Source organism: Labeo rohita, chromosome 2, assembly GCF_022985175.1.
Source record: "Labeo rohita strain BAU-BD-2019 chromosome 2, IGBB_LRoh.1.0, whole genome shotgun sequence".
NCBI lineage: Eukaryota > Metazoa > Chordata > Actinopteri > Cypriniformes > Cyprinidae > Labeo > Labeo rohita.
Window position 1 is genome coordinate 15275307 of NC_066870.1, and position 23017 is coordinate 15298323.

Consider the following 23017-nt stretch of genomic DNA (forward strand, 5'->3'; position numbering starts at 1 on the left):
CCCTTCCCCCACGCCTAACCCCAAGCCTACCAATATAAAAAGGGGGTTGTAATCTGATGGGGGTCAACACCGGAAAGTGAAACATATGTAGCTATAATCATAATTATGTACGAAAATGTTTAGAAGTGCTTGCCGTTTCACTACCTCTAGTGTTCATTTCTATTGGAAACTGCAGTGATATGTACTTACTGATGTGTATTTTGCATCTTGGGAAAATGTTCCCCCAGGTACGTTTTGGGTCATGAGATCAGGTAATCATATACCAGCTGTATGGCTTTTAGGCAGAACTTTGGCACCAGTTTCAGCTTTCACATATCAATGAAAGGACATAAAGAATATAGAATGTCTTTGATATATGAAAGCAAGCCTGAACGCTTAGACTAACACATCATAAACATTAAGTGTCTTGGCATTGCAGGAGATAAAACAGAACCAGCCTGTGGTGTATCCTGCCTCACTGATGCATGCTGTCTGCATTGCCAAATGTCTTCTCATATAAAAACATTTTCCTCCATGCTCTGCTGAGATTTAAGGTCCATCGTAATACATTCCCCGCTCCTTATTTGTTGGGCCTTAAAGGACAGGTATCCATAGCAACCCCGCAACATTCCAACAACGTCTGGCCCCTGGCCTGTCACAACACCATCTGCCCGAAAGCAAGCGTTTACACACTTTAAAGACTGAGGTAAAAGAAAACATTGATAAACGGAGACTTCTGATGAATTCCCACTGCACAGATCACTTCACTGTTTTCGTACAAAGCCTTATGAAAGCAAACGAGAAGCTTTGCTCTGTGTTGACATACATTATGCTTTGACATCAGCAACAGCACATTTCCAGGAGTCCCACATGGTTCTCATTAACATTCCAAGTGCTCTCGTTCTCTCTACTTCTCTTCCTCTCTCTTTTTCCCACTCTCTTTTGTCTCCTGAGGAGGCCAAAAAGGAAAACTGACAGTGTTGGCTCTGGACCATGCATTCCATCGGATGTGTCAAAACCATTCTCCGAAGAGCACAGAAGGCCCACATAGGGGCACTTAGAAACATACACAGATGCACACACACATTGTGTTTCCATGTTTTATGGGGGAATACTATAGAACCTACCTCTCACACAAAACTACAGGCATTTTCAGATTTTCAAAAAAGACCATTCTGTATGATTTATAATCTTGTTTCCTCATGGGGACCAAAAAATGACTCCACAAGGTCAAAATTTACTGATGTCCTTATGGGGCATTTGGTCCCCCAGTCATAGGGAATACCAGGTACACACACACACTTACACATATAGAAGAAAGTGATGAATACATGGGTCTTCAAAGGGATAGTTCACCCAAAAATGGAAATTACCCTATGATTTACTCACCCTTAAGACATATTAAGTCTACTGTATATGACTTTCTTCTTTCAGATGAAAACAAATGGAGTTCCAGCAGATGACGTAGGCGTAGCATAAGCTTTAGTGTGAAGTGATATCAAAACAAAACACCAGTCTCAAATTAAAAGTACAAAACGGGAATCTGAAAAGAAAAATATTAGAGGATTTCAATATAAGTCAAGAGGAGACTGGTTTTCTTTTGCTGTAAACAAAACTTGGCTCTTGTGAGACTAGCATATTCTCACCAGATTTCATGCTACGCCTACGTCCTAAGTCATTCTCTGGAATGCCACTCTCTCATGAACGTGCATATTACAGTTAGCGGAAGCTAGAGAATACAGTTTATAAAGTTTGAAATCTGGATATTTTTCTTATACAAATGCATTGATTCACTTCAGAAGGCCTTTATTAACCCCCCGGTGCCATGTGGAGTTCTTATTATGATGGATGGATGCACTTTATTAGACTGCAAAATCTTAACACCCATTCGTTGCCATTATAAAGCTTGGAAGAGCCAGGACATTTTTTAATATAACTCTGATTGTATTTGTCTGAAAGAAGAAAGTCATATACACCTAGGATGGCTTGAGGGTGAATAAATCAAGGGGTAATTTTCATTTTTGGGTAAAATATCCCTTTAATAAAAATTGGAGAATGTTTTCCATGTTTGCTAGGCAGAAATAGAAATGAGTTCTTCTATTCTTGAGCCATTGTTTCATATCTGAAGGTTAGCACATGCATGTTGACATTACAGAACAATAAGTCCACATTGCATATTTCAGCAAAATTCATCTTCATTATTATCTAGAGCAGGTGTCTTCAACCAAGGCCGAGGGACCCCTTGGTGGACAGCAGGGACCTCTATAGACCTTATAGAATAGTGCCTTATTTAATTTTTTGACATTAATGAAATCAAGGCTGTGAGGGACAGAAGTACAACGTGGGTTCAAAGCATTGTACTGTTGTTTAACAATATGCCAATTGCTCAGCTGACGAAATATCTTTCCAAAAGACCCTCAGTAGACAAAAAAACTCCATGAATTACACCGTGCATTCCATTGTCAAGAATAATATACTTTGATATACTTTCTACTTCTATTTTGTACTCAAATTGCCAGAGTTTGAAGGAGTTTACCAACCAGAATAACATTTTCCAGAAAGTTATGCTGTATTAAACTCCCAAAATGAATTCCAAGCAAATTTCATTTTGGCCTGATTTTGTTCAAAATAATGTCATACCAGTTCATTCTTCTATTTAGTTTGAAGTATATATTTGAAGTAGGGGCATCAAGTCTCCCTCACAGCCTCATTTTTATCTTTGTAAAATCAAAAGATTAGTTTACTTCCAAAATAACAAATTCCTGATAATTTACTCACCTTCATGGCATCCGAGATGTTCATATCTTTCTTTCTTGAGTCAAAAAGAAATTATGGTTTTTGAGGAAAACATTCCAGGATTTTTCTCCATACAGTGGACTTTAAAGGGGATCAGGTGGTTGAAGGTCCAACTGTTTTTAGTGCAGCTTCTTAAGGGTCTTATCTAGCAAAACGATTGGTCGTTTTTCTTTAAAAAAAAAAACCCACAAATGCTAGTCTTGCACTAGCTCGACTTTACGTATTACGCAGTCACATCAAAAAAAAGGTCATGTGTGACGTAGACGGAAGTACTGACCCAGTGTTTACAAAGCAAACAAGCAAAAAAAGGTAAAACAATGATGTCGGATGATTTTGAAGTTGTCCTACCCTACCTTTTTGAACCGAAGTACACAGACAATGAACTAACCACGTTTGACCTTTCCAACTTTATTACATAAGGTGTGAAGTCACACATTCACATTGCAGAGCTAGTGCAAGATGATCATTTGTGGTTAAAAAGTATATACATTTTTATTTTTTTTAAAAATGACTGATCGTTTGGCTACATAAGACCATTATTCCTCAGCTGGGATCGTGTAGAGCCCTTTGAAGCTGCACTGAAACTATAATTTGGACCTTCAACCCACTGGCTCTCACTGAAGACCACTAAACAGAGAAAAATCTCGAAATGTTTTCCTCAAAACCCTTAATTTCTTTTCGACTGAAGAAAAAAAGACATGAATCTTGGATGACATGGGGGTGAGTAAATTATCAGGAAATTATTATTCTGGAAGTCAACTAATCCTTTAAATATAGTGTTTTGTACACCCTACAGTCTATAATAACATCTGTTTACTACCCTAGTTGTTTATTTGCATACTTCATGATGCTTGTAATGCAAAGCCATTACAGTAATTGTTGATGTACGTATACAGGTAATTTATTGTATTTATTACATTTTAATGTGAGAGGGACAATAATTTGTTTAGCTGAACAATAGCTTCTTGTTTTAGTTACCTTAATGTATTTTATATTTTTATATATTGTATTTTTTCCACAAATATTAGTTTGAGATAAAATGATAATTGGTGGAAACCCTGTTATAGCAACAAGCTTGTAATAGCAACAACCTTTTGAGGTCCATACATATAAAATCTGTGAATAAAGTAATGGATAAACAAATACATTAATTTCTTCACATTATTGAATCTGTATGCTCTATTATTTATGTCCGTCCAACTAACACTGAGGAGGAGCCTGATACTGAGATTTGATGTTTGTGCACAGCTGAGATGAACTAGTGGATTCACTGAATCACTGGAAATAGCCTTGAGACTCAGAAAGGGGACGTGAAATGTTGTGGAAAGCCCACTGTAGGATCCCATCTATAGAGCCCTGCATTCATCAAGACAAATATACTGTTAGGTATCTCATCTGAGGCTTCATGTATATAGTTTCTATTGCTCACATTTGCATTTATTAATTTATTCGTTCACTACTGAGAAAACATGACCTCACCTCACCCATTATAGAGTCCATTTCATCTCTGTTGAGCAGCTGCTCTGATGGCGTTAAGCCCTGATCAGTCACGTGTTGACTCACCTGTGGGAATAAACCAGACTAATAACATCTGTGGGGTCAGGAGGCCCAAAATTGTTTTTGTGTAAATGGGATACCTGAAGACTCCTAGATGATGTTTCACCTTCAGGGCCCCAAGACCTGGAGCAATTTCTACATCTTGTCTTTCCACTGAAAAGACAAACAGGGAGTGACTGAGATTCAAAGCATGATAGACCTCACAGTTATTCTGTTAAATAAATAACAGTACAATAACATCAGTACTTTGGGAAGTTGCAGAGGGCATGATAAGTCTGCAGGCACTGCGGGCAGGTGATTAACTCTCCTCGGGTGAGGTGGCAAATTCCACAAGCCATCCTCATCCCAACCATTTCACCATCTGAAGACTAACAGAGATTAAATATAAAAATATTACCACAATCCTGGCACTTGGCAGAGATATAGATGATTTAAACAACTGAAATGACATAAGAGTGTGTAAATAAGATTTAGCTTTTTTTTTAGCTAAATTATTCCTCCACACAGTAGATTCCCATCCACAGCAAACAAAAATATTATGATAACTATAGTTGAGGTCAAAAGTTTGCACCCCCCTTTCAGAATCATTAAAAATATTATTTTATCAGAATAAGAGGGATCATACAAAATGCATGTTATTGTTTATTTAGTACTGACCTGAATAAGATATTTCACATAAAGATGTTTACATATAGTCCACAAGAGAAAACAGTGGTTGAATTTATAAAAATGACTCAGTTCAAAAGTTTACATACACTTGCTTCTTAATACTGTGTTGTTATTGTTGTTTTTTTATTAAGTGATAGTTGTTCATGAGTTCCATGTTTGAACAGTTAAAATGCCCTGCTGTTCTTCATAAAAATCCCAAAAAGTCACAGTCCCAAAAATTCTTTGGTTTTTCAGCATTTTTGTGTATGTGAACCCTTTCCAACAAGGGGGGTAAAAACTTTTGAACAGAATCTTCTTATTTTGCCTAAATATCATATTTTTGTAATTTAGTACTGCCCTTTGGAGGCTACAATTTACCCTGATCTTCAAATTCAAAAAGTTTTCACCCCCAGCTCTTAATGCATCATGTTTCCTTCTGGAGCATCAGTGAGCGTTTGAACCTTCTGTAATAGTTGCATATGAGTCCCTCAGTTGTCCTTAGTGTGAAAAAAAGAATCTCAAAATCATACATTGTTGGAAAGGGTTCAAATACACAAAAAAGCTGAAAAACCAAAGAATTTGTGGGACCTGAAGGATTTTTCTGAAGAACAGCAGACAGTTTAACTGTTCAGAACAAACAAGTGACTCATGAACAACTATCACTAAACAAAAAAACGCAGCTGTGGATCATTCAGGTAACAACACAGAATTAAGAATCAAGCGTATGTAAACCTTTGAACCGGGTCATTTTTATAAATTCAACTATTATTTTCTCTTGTGGATTATATGTAAACATCTTTTATGTAAAATATCTTATTCAGGTCAGTACTAAATAAACAAAAACATGCATTTTTTATGATCCCTCTTACTTTGGTGAATAATTAACATTTTTAATTATTCTAAACGGGGGGTGCAAACTTTTGACCTTAACTGTATATTAGTGTCCACACCAATGCACAATAACATTCTGTTTAGTGTGCTGCAGTTTTATCATCTGCTGTTTTAAAGACTTGTTATTCTCATATAGTGTGTTCAGATCAAAAATATTCATAGCTATAAAGATAACTATAACAGCTATATTAGCATCCCCACCAACATATGATAACATTCAGTTTATTATAAGCACCCTGCAGTAATGTCATCTACTGAGCTGTTTAATATCAGGTGGATTCTGATTGGCTGTCAGTGTTTTTAATATTCATCCACTGTATAAAATCCTTCTAAAAGTGATTCCAATGATTATTTAAAACACTATAGTTACATGTATTGTTGTAGTTATATAACAGGCCTTACGTGTGGCACTCAGTCACTGTGTCTCTCACTGAGTCACATGGAAGTGTTACCTGGAGGCCCATGGGCTGAGCGCTTTTGCCTCCTGTGACTGTGGAGAGTGAAGTGGAGGACAGAGACGAGAAGAAGGAGAAGTCCACAGCAGAACTGGAGCTCGTCTCTGTCACTGGAGGATGAACTGCAGGCTAAAATAAGAGCAGAGACATTACTACTGCTACAGTAGGACTCCTAATAATCTCCCATAACTGTATATGCGTGATCGACTATAATGCAAGTTCAGTTAGTTGGGAAATGTTGTTTTCAGTAGATTTAATGTTACTCTTGTCATGTTTTACCTGCATTGGGGTGTATGTTCTGTCTTTTGCTCTGTTGCTCTGGCATAGCTGACAGCGCCAGGTACCACTGAAAACAAGCACATTTCTAAGACTAGTGAGAGATTCATATAGAGCAGTGATTCTTAACCATTTTGACTTGAAGGCTCCCCATTTTGTCCAAAACAATTTTTGAACCCTACCCCCAGCTCCAAAAATGAAAATTTTCATGTCTTTCCAAACCTGTAAGACCTTTGTTCATCCAAAATATTTCTGATAAAATCCGAGACCTTTTTTTGAACCCTACCCCCAGATATGGTAAAGAGCACAGAGCACAGTTGACTGAAACAAAAAGCAGGATCAGCAAATGCACTCAAGACAGGAACTGAACTCAAGGATACTGGCGCACTAAACAGTAAGAACAGTAAGAACATTTTTAAAAAAGTCCATGTGACATCAGTGGTTCAACCTTAATTTTATGAAGCTACGAGAATACTTTTTGTGCACAAAGAAAACAAAAATAACTGATGTCACATGGACTGCTTTATCGATGTCCTTACTACCTTTCTGGGCCTTAAACATGGTAGTTGTGTTGCTGTTTATGCAGGGTCAGAAAGCTCTTCAATTTCATCAAAAATATCTTAATTTGTGTTCCAAAGATGTACAAAAGTCTTATGGTTTGGATGGTGAGGGTGAATAATTAATAACAGAATTTTCATTTTTAAGAAATGTCAGCCTGTATTTTATATAATTATAACAAAATTACTTGTCTTTTTTATTATTATTATTATTTTTAATGTATTTTATGTATGATAAGCAATTTTATTTTATTTAAAAATTGTATCAATAATAAAATCAGTTAGAATAATTTTATACCATTCTTAAAATTAGAGGCAAATTAATAATATTAGCCTGCAGTTTTAAAGATGTTGCAATAATATTACAGATTAATTAATAATTCATATTTATTGTAAGTCATCCTACTGCTTCCTTGAAAGTTTGCTGAGGCCCCCTAGTGGGCATTGGCCCTCTGGTTGAGAAAATATTATAATCTTATTTAAAACTGGAAATGTACATAAATCAAGACTAGTAAATTTGTCACATTTTTTTTAAAAATGGTCATAAAATTCACTTTTTTATTTATTATTTTAAAATACTATTACTAATAATATAATGTTATTATTTCATAATATTTTTTGCATTTTCCTATGTAGATTATCGACACTGATTTAAGATTGACACAGCTAAAGACTAATGACGAGCGCAGTCATAGGTCAGCACTAACTTTGGTAGAGTCAGTGGCCTCTGTGTCACATGACTGACATCTGTACCTGGGAATGGAGGCGAGGGGTGGCACCAGGCAGGTGAGGTGGAAGGCACGAGGACATCCGTCACAGCAGATGAGCTCCCCACCGTCTTTACATACGGCACATTCATCATCATTATGCTCTACCTGAACATATGCATCATAAATGTGATTTACCTACTGTACCAGGTTAACATTATGACAGTTTATGCATATAGAATATTTTCAAGTAGGTTTTGCTGTATCTCCAATGTCTGTAATTTTCCATGAGTTGAGTAAATCTTGATCACCTACATCCATGACTCTGGTGCTTGGCTCTCCCTGCTGGTGACTATAGTTTTGTGCAGTCTTGTGCACTCCAGCTGTCTCATCCAATTTGCCAGAAGAGTAGAATTCTCCTCCAACCTTGATGCATTTTTTGGCACCTCCTGCGGGAGAGAGCAGCTGAGACATCTGTGCTGCCAAAGTGAACCGCCAAAGTGTTTACACGGCAAGGTTACACTATCAAAACACACACTAAGAGCTAAAACATTAGCTAAGTAAAGGCTTTCCTCACAGTCTGTCAATACTGTATTAGTGTGCTGAGCTCACCAGACTCAATGACCTGCTGGATCAGAATCCCCTCCACTGTCCCGCACCCAGTGGGATGCTCACTGGCAGACACAGTCACGGCCCTCTGGACCGAGGTAGATACAGCCTGGACTCCTGCATTTTGGGAGTCATATTTACTCATCTGCAATCTCATTCATCTACTATGATACATGGGCTTCTAATGACACACTGTACACAAACATGTGACTACCGTTTCCCACTGAGACTTGAGAAAGTGCTGCACCATCTGTCTTTCGCATCGGCTTGCCTTTGCTTCCTGGAACAGTGAAGACACTGAGTTATCAGGACTCTAATGTTTGCAAACTTTTCAACAAACTTTACAAACAAAATTTTACCAAGCTGATTACTCGCCAAAAACTCCAGATCATATTTTCATGCCACTTAAAGTCTTATTTTGACCTAACAAAAAGGTTATATCTAAGTGTGTAAATTGTTTTCTTACTTTTTTAGATTAGACGTCCTATTTATGCCATTATATTGTTCTTTTAGACTTATTTTAGACGCGCACGAACACAATAATTTTATATTTTGTAATACCGGCATATTGTACTATTCAGTGCTGGATCGTAACTGATTACATGTAATCTGGATTATGGAATCAGATAAAGTATATTACATTAGATTACATTACATTTTAACATACTCTGAATCAGATTACAATTACTTTTTTTTTTACTGATTACATATTAACACAGTAGCAATACATTTCTGTAATTTATTGATTCTCCCTCATTTTTCCTTTAACTTTCCCTTTTAAAATAGACTACTGTTTACATGCATTCAGTAAGTCTTTCAGTTTGTGGAAATTCACACAAAAACCAGTCAGTATACAGTCAGGTGGCTATAATTACACAGAAAACTGTGTAATTAGCCACAGAACATTTGACAAAATTAATAAACAAATAGAACAGTATTAAACAAATAACATTTAATCTTTTTAAAATAAGTTTTAGGTTTTAATTAATTATAAATTGTGCACTTCATGTTGTTACTTACAACAAATGTAATGTATTTTCTTCCTCTCTGTACTTTTACATCAGTTTGGTACAAAATTATATTTATATCAACGTGATAAAGTTAGATCAAATGTAATCTAAAAGTAACAAAAAGTAGTCTGATTATTACCTAAAATGTATAATGTAATAAATCACGTTACTAACTACAATTTTTGTAATGTCATTTGGAATCAGTAAGGGGCTACAATTTGTAAATAATCTACTCAGCTCTGTTAATATTTTTTTTAATATCGTTATTCACCTTTTTTTAATGTCACGTGATTCGCGTAGCACCGTCCATAAACATTTTTTATTACAAAAGATTGATTTGTCGACACAACACTGCTAAGTAGTTTTAGTATTTTATGAGATATTTATTTTACATGCATTTAAATGTTAGCCTTAGTAAACATTTCCCTTTAGTTCGGCTGATCGTGTTGGTGAGTACATCAGCATTAGTACAGTTAGTTAGGGGAATCGTTTTTGCCGAAGGACTAACGTTACCGTTATCAGTCTCCCGATATTAATTTTTGAAAGCCATAGAAACACTATCGTGATTTTATATTTTTGTTTTTGGATCAAATCGTATTACAAAAATTATATTTGTTGTAGTTTTTATTCATCACAACTATGACGACTTCCGCTTCTGAAGCTCCGGAAATGTAAAAGGGTAACGTTACATTGGGCCTTTTAGTACTAATAAACTGAAACATAACCTTTTTTTATATAGTAAATAATAACGCTTTGCTATTTGGCTTTAATCTAAATGAATACTACCTAACTTGACTATCACATCATGGTCATAGAAAGAAGTGGCAGGAGAGGCAAAAACACCCATGTTTTCTCCAACCCAGCTAACAGTGAACATTCTCAGAACTTTGGATCTAACGTTCTGGCAAAGTTCTATTGAGGTTATAAACAAACATTCTACCAGTAACGTTAACAGAACGTTTATTCAAAATTATCTGGTCTTTAATAAATACGTAATTTATGCATCATTTATAGAACGTTTTTCTAAAACATTTTAGTTGGACTTGAGGGTAAGTAAATGATGACAGAATTTGCATTTTGGCGGGAATTGTTCCTTTAATGTTATCTTTAATGTTTATATAACCAATAAAAAACTTTCTTTAAAAGTGGATGTCTTGAATGTAGAGAAAACATTCAGATATAACGTTTTCGAAACGTAATGGGAACATTAGCAAACATTCTTAGAACATAGTTTTTTTGTTAACTGGAAATTGTATATGAGTAGAATAATGAGTGTCTATGTGTGCTGGTGTCCATACCTGAGCTGGAGGTCAAGGCTTTCTTGGTGTGCTGATGCTGATGTGGCCGGTGGGTCATTTGTTTTTCGGCCACCCCTCTTTTCTTGCCTGACTGGCTGCGGACCTGCAGCTCAAGCCTGGGGTTCCCTGTGTGTCTGGCCACCTGCTTTAACCCTGCCAAATCAGATTATCATCACTTAAACTGTAATTATCCTCCAACCCACTTATATTTGCCAGACCTGTGTACTGTACCTTTGGGAAGGTTCATAAACAGGGTTTCCAGTTTTGGGTAACACTCCTTATTGTACTCTTTACAGAGATTGCTCCAGAAGCCCTGGAGGACAGTGGTGTCCTGGTCCAGTATCAAAGTGAGCAGTGAGTAGACAGCTTTGTGAATCCCGTCCTTTTTCTTTCGCTCTAAAGTCTCCTTGAGCGTTAATCAGTAATAGTATCATGTTTTAGGATTTAATGAACTATGATTACGCAAATTTATAATTATGCTGAGGAATATAATTTGTATGAAAATGTTCACCCTCAGGATCTGTTCAGAGATGATGTCGTGATCCGCCAGACCGTACAGCAGTGGGAAGGGGTCATGGATTGCCATGGCGATCTCAGTTCTACATGCTCGTAGCTGTGAGCGCAGGTCAGACTCTCCGTAACCTTCCACCCTAGACATGCTTCCAGAAGAGTCCTGCATACAGATCACAAACTAAACTCCTACTGAAATTCTCAGGTGTTCTGAGAGCAATAAATACATCTTCAGATATTAATTTAAGAAGACTCAATTGTTTCATCATTATGTATAAATAGTGCTTAAACAAATTAGAGGTCTTCAGCCTTTTTTGAGAGAAGGGATCCCTTGTTATATATTATATAAAAATTAATTTTGCATTTTAAACTGGACCTATAATACACTAACAGACATATAGTATCAGTTTCATGTATTTGCATATTTAACTATGAAGCTTACATTACAATCCATTAAAATAATGCAAATAATTGTAACATTTTTAATGCAGCAAGAATAACCTATAATTAACTGAGCATTAGCTTTAATTGAAATTAACTTGTATTATTAATTGTAACATTTTGGGTTATCCTTTTTATTTTTCTCAAAAATCAGTTAGAGATCAAACAGTAATTGTCAGTACTGCTGCAAACCCCCTATGGTCACAGACCACTAACCTAAATAATCTAAATAATTAAACCCTATCAGTCATAATGCAACCTTTTGAAATAATAGTACATATTGATTAGTTTCCTAATGTTAAACACACTAAAAAAATAACGTAATACTTACAACAGATGCTGGTGATGAGAACTGGAGATACCTGTAATCTCCTAGCTGGTTTCCTTTTATTTGGTGTGATGTCTGTCAGTGATTGGAATGGCTTTTTTTGTGACTCTTGTGCTCATGGAGCCTCTAGGGGCCATTGATTCACAAGACTGCTGTGATAAGTGGTGACATTGAATTTCTATTTACAGTTAAAACACTAACTTGCACCTTGTAGGGTGGATAAAAATACCTGCCCCTTTTTTGTTCGCATTTATGCTCATTTGTGCGGTATGATTTGGAAAGTCCACAGTTGGGCAAGAAACGATTTCTCGATCATGTGAGCCTCTACTTTCAGTCACCTGTCTCTCCAGAGGTCTATAGTTTCCATGCCAAGGGGAATCCCAGTCTCTGTGCATCACAATAAATGCAATGCATCTGGATTAGCCATTAATGCAACTTTTGTAATGTTGTGTGAGAATTATTAATGTCTTTGAGATTTTCCATCAAGTGAACGCTCCAACTATAATGGACCTTTTTCACATTTCTGGGTTTCTAAGAAGTGGAGGTCACCATAGTTTGGGTAAACTTCTATAGTGGTAAATGGAAATTACAACAAATATGTATTTTGTGTTCTCATTTGCCCCAGTAGTGAAAGAAGAAATCCACAATAATGTTTTTATGACTTTTGAAAAGTGGAAAAAATATTTGGATATTGATATTGATTAGGCTGGTCAATTGTGAGAAAGATGTCAAATTTTTCCTCACTTAGCCTTTGTATTAGACACACTGATGCAGCAGCGTTAACAAGTGGCCTAATGGTCGGGCTTGTAACCGAAAGGTTGTGGGTTCGAATCCCAGGTCCGGCAGGGATTAAGGGGAGTGAATAACTGGTGCTCTCCACCCTCAATACCACAACTGAGATGAGTCCCTTGAGCAAGGCACCGAACCCCAACTCCCCGGGCACTGCAGTGATAGCAGTATGGCTGCCCATTGCTCCGGGTGTGTGTTTGTTCACTACTAACTACTGTGTGTGTGTGTGTGTGTGTGCACTTGGATGGAGATTAATGTTAAATGCAGAGCACAAATTCTGAGTATGGGTCACCATACTTGGCCACACGTCACGTCCTCTCCTTTCCTTTTCCTTCCTTTATAAGTTTTATGTAATTTAACACAAAGGTTTGAAAACACAAATTACAATATTATAGATGTACATGAAAATATAAAAAAGTTTCTAGTTTTTTGATGTTAACAACCAGTGCTGGGTAACTGATTACATGTAATCTGGACCAGGTTTCTCAGCAGCGGAAGTTGTCATAGTTGGGGAAAATTCAAGAGCAGTGAATGGGAGAGTACCACAAATTTTAAGTTAATAAGTTTTTTGTATTCTCATTTGCTAAAATGGCAAAAGAAAAACTCTTTGACTTCCACTCTAAATATGGCAATCAGAAGAGAGAACGGTCTCAAATTTACCATCTCTCCCATAGACGCTGCATTAGAAACACCCACGTTAACTATTTTTTTTGTAACTTGATCCACAGGTGATATAATACAGTATAGTATAGTGTTATAAATGTACATTCATTTTTTTAAATAATCAAAATCTAAAAAACTTTCGGGGATTTACACATCATCACAGTCTTGTGAAAAAGGGTCCATTACATAATCAGATTCCAAAAATTAAGTACTTTTAATTAAGGTATATTACATTTTAAAACGCTCATAATCATATTACAGTAACTTTTTTATGGATTACATGATTACATATTATTCACACAATGGAGGTGAATTATTCATAATTTATAAATTGTCCCTAATTCTTCATTTTCCCTTTTAAATTTCCTTTTTAAAAATCCTACTGTGTCATACCATTTAGTTTTTGACTATATTCACAAATGTTGTATAAATACATTTGCAAACCATGCATCTCTCAAGCAATTTTGAATTATGTAACATAATTATTAGTGTTTTATCGACTCACAAACCTACTGCAGTTCTTACATTATGCCCAGTTTGGGAAACCCTAGTTTAATGTATGTAAATGTTTAATGTATTTTATGATGTTTGACAAGTTTGATTTAAAAAAAAAGGGTACTAGCACTTATTATTATATTACTCATGTTAATATTAGTTAACATGAACTAAGAATGAACAGTGCTTCTACAGCATTTATTAATCTTAATTTTAATTTCAGCATTTACTAATGCATTATTAAAATCACAAGTTGTGTTTGTTAACATTAGTTAATGCAGTGTAAACTAAAATGAACAAACAATGAACAACTGTATTTTTAACTAACATTAACAGATTAATAAATAGTGTAATAAATGTATTGTTAATTTTTAATTCACGTTAGGTAACACATTAACTAATGTTAATAAATGACACCTTATTGTGAAGTGTTACCAAAAAGTAATCTAAAAAGTAGTCAGAATACATTACCTAAAATGAGTAACCTATATTTCATCACTACCAACAATTTTCATCATCTAATCTGTAATTAGTAACAGACTGCAACTTGTAACACGTTTAATTAGTAATCTACCCAGATCTGTTAACAACTGTGAAAACGCACAATCACAAACTGTGAAAAGGGACCATTGCTTTCAACTTTAAATGAAACCTTGAACATAGGATTTGTCTTAAATTGTTATAAAAATAGGGAGTTTTATTAAAACCTTCCTTTCTTTCTGCTGTTTAAAAAGATACACACTTAAACAAAAAAAATCTCTCTTAAAATGCAGTATGAAAGCAATATCACACTCAGCATTGCAGCAGTAGACAGTTTGGTATTAAGACATGGATTTTATTGATTTTTTTTTTTCAGACAGATGTCATGCTCACAAATGTCCTTACAGAGTGAATAAAGAGCCAACTACACTGCTCTACACAACCCTATGGCAACAACTCTGACAGATTCAATCTCCTCACACTATCAGCAGCAACTTCCTGTTTTTACATACAACCTTCCTCTTGCACGGGACTGTTCTGCAATTCTTCTCGACTGCTGTGAATTGGCTAGATGGTGTGAATACAACAATTTCATCACAGATCAACATCATAAATCCGTCAGTTGTCTGGCCAACCGATCAGTGACCACCGTTCTGTAACGTATGTGTTCTCAGGTAGCCATACAATGAAAGCTTTGCATTGTGATGCCACAATAACAGAAGGCACAACTAGTGTACAAAAGTGAAAGATGACAAAGCAAACGAGAGGAAACGGAGAAATGTGAATGCGAAAGATGGCATATTCTGTGCCCCGTCAATGCAAAACTCGTTAACCTCAGTCCCGCCCCACAGTATATATCAGCGCCCCTAAAATCAAGCCTAGTACCAACAATTCAGTCACAGTTATTCCTCATGTCCATGTTTGTTTTAATTAATAGAATTATTGGCACCAGAAAGAAACTTGCACTAACATTAAATATATTATAAATACCTAATATATCCTAAAGTAATCTCTATACAATCAGTGGTGTTAATCAGTGCATTTATGTAAACAATTCAAAATAGAAAACAAAAACAAATACATTAAAGATACTATGTTTCCAGAGATTCGTAAACAACTCACATTTCTTGAACGTACTGTTGCGATAACCAGAATATCGTGAGTGGACGACAGGCGGGTACATTCTTTTAAAAAGGTCTTCACGTTTTAGGATTCTCTCAGATGAAAGTGTTCACCTACAACTAGCATTTTGAATTTTAATCTACACGTCCATTCAACATGTGCGGGAGACTACGAGAGCTTTACTACAAAGGATATGACAATCATTTGTCTGTTTCATCACTTTTAGATGTGGTGAACCATACATTTCCTTGTCAGAACCCAGAAGAAAGTGCATGTATTTGAAATGAAAATCTGTTGTTTCCTAAGGCTCACCTCAAAATCGCCTTCCTCGCCCAACCGAATGAATGACACTTATTTCATTCTTTTTAGTTCTAGATGGCTGCAAATACAACATTATAATTAAAAAAATGAGAACCCACTTACTTTCTGAACAGAGTCTGAAAAAATTTTGGTGGATGAGTAAAATGGTATAAGGCAACAGCAAAATGCTCAAATCATAAGTAATACTTTACTACCAGTGTATGGCTACAGGTGAGACTGAGAAAATAAAAGTGAAGCCCTTGTCATATAAAAAAAAAGAAGAAAAAAAAAAGAAAAAATTTGTACAAGTGAACATAAACCACGTCTAAATGATGGATGTTCACAATAATATAAATACTATATACAATACAGTACCGCCTGGCGGATCTAAAGTGTATACATGGAGCTAGCAGAAAAATCCATTGGTTCTTTGCAACAGTGCCACGGCACTTTAAAGGTTAGCCGGGTTAGTACACACACCTCTCGTGGAGGTTGGTACTGGTTTAGCATGTAGGATGTACTGTATACACAGACCCACACTAAGACTTTGAACAGGAACGCTCTCTTTTTTCTTTTTTTCATTAATTTCTGAGTTCTTCGCTTCGTTACTATCGATGTGTATGAACCAAAGGACATGACAGATTCTAAAAGTTGTCTTACATGCATGCTATGGACGAAAGACAGTTACTCTGTCGCCCGTCTTAAACTCATTTTTGTGAAGGCATCATTTAGTGCTTTTTGTAATGTACAAAAATACAAAACATAACAACCGATAATCCACTCTGAATGTTTGTTTGTTTTTTCCGAAGATGGTACACATGCCACTTCCTGTCTTATATGTATCTGTTAGCTAGTCACTTTGAATTACCTATGATATTATTTTGGCAATTAAACAGACAGTGTAGATTTTTTTTTGTTCTTGCAACTGAGGAATATAATTTTTAGACCCATTCAGATGTAAAAAGCCTATATCCGATCATAAAGTTCAACTGGACGTGGACCCATAGGAAGCAACAGAACAAGCATGTGGTGTTAATGAAGGTCCGAACCGCTTTTTACTAACAGGAGCACCCGCTTTCAGTGGCCGGAGGATCTGGCTGTTTGTCCAGCTTAATGTCAATCACTGGAAAAGGGTTGTGTGTCAAGGAAATCAAGGAAATAGTATTGCCTTACAATCTTATTAAATCAATCTTTTATTTCCATAACCGTATTTTGGATGAAAAACCATCATCAGAAAGAATGAAAAGTCTGTGTTTTTCTAGAACAAGAGACAGTTCGAAGGCTTGATGATGTCAACTATAAAAAAAAATATATGTATAAATAAATAAATCATGCACAATAATAGTAGGTCAGTTTTAATATTATTGTATAATTTCCGTTTCACTAGTGTAAATAACTATTCTTTTTAGCTTTCTAAACGCTCTCTCCAACTACCATTGGTCGCACCAACAGATCCCGCCCCCAAATCACAGTATTGGTTGAGATGATGTTTCAGAGTCTAGGTAAGGGGTGTCAAACTCCGGTCCTGGAGGGCCGCAGCCCTGCAGAGTTTAGATGCAACCCTAATTAAACACACCTGATCCAACTAATCAAGTCCTTCAGGCTTAATTGAAAACTGCATAGTATGTGTGTTAGAGCAAGGTTGGAACAAAACTCTGCAGGGCTGCGGCCCTCTGAGTTTGACACCCCTGGTCTAGATGGACAGTCATAGTGTTTATCAACCTACATATGGCTTAATTTTTTTTTGTTTACACTACATATTAACCTGGAACACATTCTCAAAAATCACTAGGGCTGTCACTAACAGTTATTTTGGTAATCGAGTAATCGGTCGATTATTCTGACGATTAATCGAGTAATCAGATAATTATAATGATTTTTTTGTGGTAATAAAAACAGAAATAAAGCGAACAATAGCCATTAAAATGACTTTACATACATGTATAATAGCAATGAGTCAATAATAATTAGTTCAAATAAAGTATCAAAAGCAAGTACTCATATGGTTTAATTGATTAATCCTTGTTTAATATTTAAACGATTTAATCCTTGGCTAAACAACGTTTAATTAATTCAAATGTCCCATTAATATATGGCCATCTCTTTAGGACAGAAATGCTACAGCCACTAGACATTTCTTGACAGAGTGAGGGTTTAAGCTTTTAATTTGAAATCGCGATGAACAGTTAGCATATTGAGAAAGATACTAATGTGTTCTCCTGTGTTTGCGTAGGTTTATAAATGATTTATCCTTAAAAATCTAGTGAAATGGCGCACGCTGCATTTCTAGATAAACGTTATAATAATATAATAAAATCCAGAAATGGAGTTTGAGACACTCTACAAATGTAAATGATAACTATTTGTTTGGAGCATTTACTCAACATTTACTGTGAAAGGAGCCGCTCTTACACATACATACGTAACCTACACACATGTAATTGTAGCGTTCACAATAGCATTATGCTTTATTATGATTTTTAAATGGGTTTAATATATCATGCAGCTTTGGAAAACGATCTAATAATGCGTTTCATAGATGCCTGTCCATGGAATGCGTCACTTTTTGCTGATTATTCGACACGGGCAAAATGTAGTTGAGGATTTTTTTTTTAAATCGAGTACTCAATTAATCAAGGGATCGTGACAGCCCTGAAAATGACACATCACCTTTAAATGTCATGCATTAAAGGATACTTCCTTCTTTGTTGTTATCATCCAGGCTCTCCATTCCGGGCAAAGCAGCCGCCACTCGCCGAAACAACTATTAAACCAAACAGAAACAGAATGAAATCAGACAGATTTTTTTTTCCAGAGCAGACTGATACCGCTAAAGCCCTGTGGGCAACAACTCTGGCTAAATCAAATCTTTTTAGAGTTTTCCATGTGTCATGTTACAGGGCATGAGCTCAATTAAATTACTCTATTGGATCAAGTCCATTTGCCACTGAGCAGACAATGTAGCGCTCATAGATTCACCTGTTTAACGTTGCTGCCAGTCTTTGCACTAGTCTCGATAAACATCACATTCAGCTCTTTAGCCCGCTGCTCACCCTCCTCTATGGTGATTTGCCTGTCGGAGCAAATACCAACATAATGCGTTAACATTTTTAGTAAATTTAAATAACAATTTTAAGTAAGAACATGATACTATCCACCTTTTTCTTCACGGAAGTGTGGGCGTGGCCATTTGTAAATTTTATGGGTCTGGCTTCCGGTCCCATCCACATCCAGCTAATTTTAGCTGTACAAAACAGCTTGTTTTGGTGCTTGATATTGCAAATAGGTGTCTTACCACCATGTATTATCTTGATTATAAACACACTAGTTTGTAGTGCAAACATTCTTAGTATTATTCTTCTCGTTAGCTAATGAACCGGATATCTCACCCATAGACTTCCACTCCGAAGAAAAAAGTGGGTAGTGATGCTAATTATGAATTCTAGCACAAAATCTTATATTAATGGGTAATATATAAGACTCCACCTCTTTTCCTCCAGGTCTGTTTTATTGCCCACCAGCATGATAATGACATCACTTCCCCTCTCTGTTCTGACATCATCAATCCATTTGGAGGTTAGTTGGAATGAATTGACATCTGGAGGAAGAAAAGAAAAATGCCTATTTCCGTGCTTCCACGCTTCCATCATTTTATTAGTCGAAGTGTGTCTGAGCATGTGTGTGTGTGTGTGTGTGTGTGTGTGTGAGGTGCTCACTTGTGATATCATACACCACCACAGCCACTGTGGAGTCTCTAATGTAGCTCGGGATGAGACTCCTAAAACGCTCCTGCCCTGCGGTGTCCCATAGCTGTAACCTCACCTGCAAAAACACACAAGGCATTTTTGTAGGAATTATAATTGCACCAATGCAATATATATTAAATATAATTAGTTGCAGAGCTTCTTACAGTTCGGTCCTCCAGATACATGGTTTTTGATAAAAAGTCAATTCCAATGGTTGCCTGTAATTATAATAAGATTCAAAATAAGATACAAACTAACAGACTTATTTGGAAAACTCTTGCACTGAAAGAACCAATAGTATACCTGATAAGTGTTGTCAAAACTGTCATACATGAACCTTGTTATCAGCGATGTTTTCCCAACTGTAAAATAAACCAACACAAACAGGGGAAGATTCAGATTTTGATGAATCACATGCGTGATTAATAACTTGTTTGTCCTGACCAATCCCATACACTGTGCTTTTAGTAACTGAATTACACTACCATACTGCAAACAAAACATTGTCCGAACCTCCGTCCTTCAAACGACAGTACATTTCTTAAGGGGTTACACCGAAAATGTCACTTGAAATTCACTGTTGTTTATAGTTATGATGACGGGGAAAAATACTTAAAAAAATGCGGCAGAGCCACTGTGACAGCACATTCCCGAGTACACATTTCATACACTAGAGGACTGCTCTTTTCAGGCCAGTCTGGTCAGGCCTGTTTGTCAGGCTGAGCCGAGATACTAAAATCATCAAATGGCACAATGCCGATAGTTATACTGGAGCTCACAGGACGAAAGGGAATAATGGTCCCATTCTTCTGTGACTTCACCAGTTGTTCTGCTGACGTCCTGAGACAAGATCAACCAAATCCGACCAGCACTGAGCTTCAGGACCATGGACAGCAGAAAACAAGTGGTCTTCTGATGATATAAAGGGACAGTCCATGTAAAACCATGTCATCATGTTGCTCCAAACCTGCACGACTTCCTTTCTCCAGTCACGATTCACTTTCATGTCTTAAGTGGTGACTGAGAGGATGTTGTGCTTTCTAACATCTCCGTTTGTGTTGTGTTTGGAACGACGTGACGTTGAGTAAACAATGGTAGAATTCTCAGAAGCTGGTATGAAATACATAATGGAAAAAATAAATGTTTTTTTTGTTTTGTTTTTTTTTAGCAGGTGTGGGATTATTTGTCATTTATGATTTAGATAAGACACAGACAGCCATTAAAGCTCTGGCACCAGTTATTTAGAGTTACTTTGTAATATCATTTATCACAATGCTGTTTTATACAATACAGAGGGCCCTCTGTCTGACTGGCTGTCCATTTTTTCTATAGGAACAGTGAATGATGAATACATAACCACTGTATTAGGAACTATAAGCATTGCTAGAAAATGTAAGACACAATATCTCACGTAAACTTTACGATGCCGCCATGTTCGGTCGGTGTTATCATTGCCAATGTTTGGATGTCCAGTCATCAAATGACAGACATGATCTCAAATGCCCGTCTGATTACGTCTTCACAAACACCGACAGTGACAGTGACACTGATAAAACCACCATCCGGCCAAATGAATAAACCACGATAACTAGTCACATAATGTAGGCTGATCTTATGATGAGGCTCATGAAATGATGCATGAGGTTTTTATTTTTGCTCTGCTGAAGAATCCCACAGACACTGACTGCCAACCTGGGTGTGTCTCCAGTAGACACACGGGAAATGCAAAGCCTATGCGCTTTTCTGTTTCATGACATTCAATCAGTGGATGTTTACAGGAAGATACATACAAATACGACGACACACATCTCTTTCGATTGAATTACTACATATATATCATTTGTTTTGAGCGATTTCGACTGCGCTAGAATAACAGCGATCAATAATATTATCCGCCGTTCTGCTTCCAATGGAAAATGCAGGTGACAATCATAACAGAGTTGTTGAAATAACGATTCTCTCACGTTATATTCACAGATGGGGTGTTAGTAGTCTAATGACGCGGCATAGCTATACATTTTCATGACTAATCAAAAATTAAACGTATGCAACCGACTTGTTTGACAGGGAGTCGATGGAGAGATCACATCGCTTGAAATAACACCACAAACAAGCGGATACACAAACGACTCCACACAACATACTAATGTACTTCATGCATGTGTTGAAAGGTTAATGGGTTCGTCTAAACCCAGTCGTGGCAAACCCAAAGACTCACCGCTTTGCTCCCCTAAAAAAACAAGTTTGAATTTCCGTAAAGGGTTCCCAAAGTCACTTCCCATGGACATGATTGCTTTAAAGACACAGTTGTTATGGATTAATATGTACAGGTGGCACCAGTCTTGCGAGAATGCAGATGGATAATCTTCGGTCCCGAATCGATGGATATTGCAGTGCTGCTCCGCGATGTCAATTCTCCAGCCCTCTGCGCATGCGCAGCCGTGGCGATACGCCCGTCTGATATCACTGTGTGTTTACGGAAACGTCCCCGTAAACTCTCTTCGCACGCCAAACCGCAGGCCAAGCATCCGTGCAGCAACGTTTGCATCTTTATCTCCAAATGCAACACATACTTATATACTTTTAACACCTTTTTGTGTCTTTTGCAGACACTGGAAGTCTGCACTGAAGCCTAAGATTTCTCTTTGTACAAGTGAATACATTCTGTGAATGATAATTGAATGGAAAGTGTTAAACAAAATGTTTCAAACCCTAAATTTGACATTTTAAAACGTTAAACTTTAACTTATCTACATTTACAGGTTTGTTGTTGTTTTTAGAGTGGCATTAATCTATATATAAAATAAGAAACATGATAATTAATGGTCATTTTATAGTAATACAGCAACTAATATAGGCTTCTTATATACAGTAACTTATGGAGTAGCTAATATAGTATGTGCAATTAAATAAGGAGAATATGTCCGTGTTATCTGTGGGGTTTTGCACAGACTGGAAAATGAAGAGAGAGAGATTCACAATTCAAACCAGCATCGCTTTAAGTGCACAACTAGTGTTTTAACATTTAAAACATTTTATTTTGACATCAAAGACAAAACTGCAAGTAATATATGCAAATTATATCACCAAAGCACTATCCAAGTGTGCCCTTTTGACCTATTGGACATAAATCTATAAATCATTCTCTGCCAGTACATTGTGTTCTAGTCTGATGAAGTGAAAAAATAAGGGAGCATTGTTTTAAAGTACAGAAGTATTTGATGTAGATTTATATTTTTTCAGCAAAGCAATACATGACAAAATGCAAACGCTTATAGAAGAGAAATCTCGTGTAACTGAGGAGGACGACATTAAAATGTATCCAAATCAAATTGTAGACTGTGTGTCTAATATTAGTGG

The 23017-nt window shown here is 36.4% G+C and overlaps 2 protein-coding genes across 2 annotated transcripts; both read right to left on the bottom strand.

The window, feature by feature from the left end:
* Positions 1–3758: 3758 nt before the first annotated feature.
* On the bottom strand, positions 3759–11441 carry aire (autoimmune regulator). Its single transcript, XM_051132936.1, is given in 13 exon segments — positions 3759–4131; positions 4255–4338; positions 4413–4485; positions 4579–4700; positions 6324–6455; positions 6606–6672; positions 7913–8126; positions 8178–8315; positions 8479–8592; positions 8690–8755; positions 10784–10936; positions 11015–11189; positions 11295–11441. Coding segments are annotated over 13 exon segments (1566 nt in total). The 3' UTR covers positions 3759–4050.
* A 3382-nt stretch (positions 11442–14823) lies between these two features.
* Positions 14824–22091, bottom strand: rab6bb (RAB6B, member RAS oncogene family b). The gene is made up of 8 exons (XM_051133054.1): positions 21876–22091; positions 19961–20019; positions 19822–19875; positions 19628–19733; positions 19398–19509; positions 18891–18984; positions 18609–18675; positions 14824–17034 (listed from the first exon to the last, which is right to left on the bottom strand). Exons 1-8 carry the CDS (start codon positions 21943–21945, stop codon positions 16970–16972), a joined length of 627 nt encoding a protein of 208 aa, XP_050989011.1. The 5' UTR covers positions 21946–22091; the 3' UTR covers positions 14824–16969.
* Positions 22092–23017: the final 926 nt, after the last annotated feature.

Coding starts and splice junctions, on each gene's coding strand:
- rab6bb (XM_051133054.1), bottom strand. CDS start 21,945: ATGTCCATGGGAAGTGACTTTGGGAACCCTTTACGGAAATTCAAACTT. Junction 19,876..19,960: donor GTTTTGACAACACTTATCAG/GTATACTATTGG, acceptor TTATAATTACAG/GCAACCATTGGAATTGACTT. Junction 18,985..19,397: donor ACAGACCTGGAGGAAAAGAG/GTGGAGTCTTAT, acceptor TTGCTCCGACAG/GCAAATCACCATAGAGGAGG.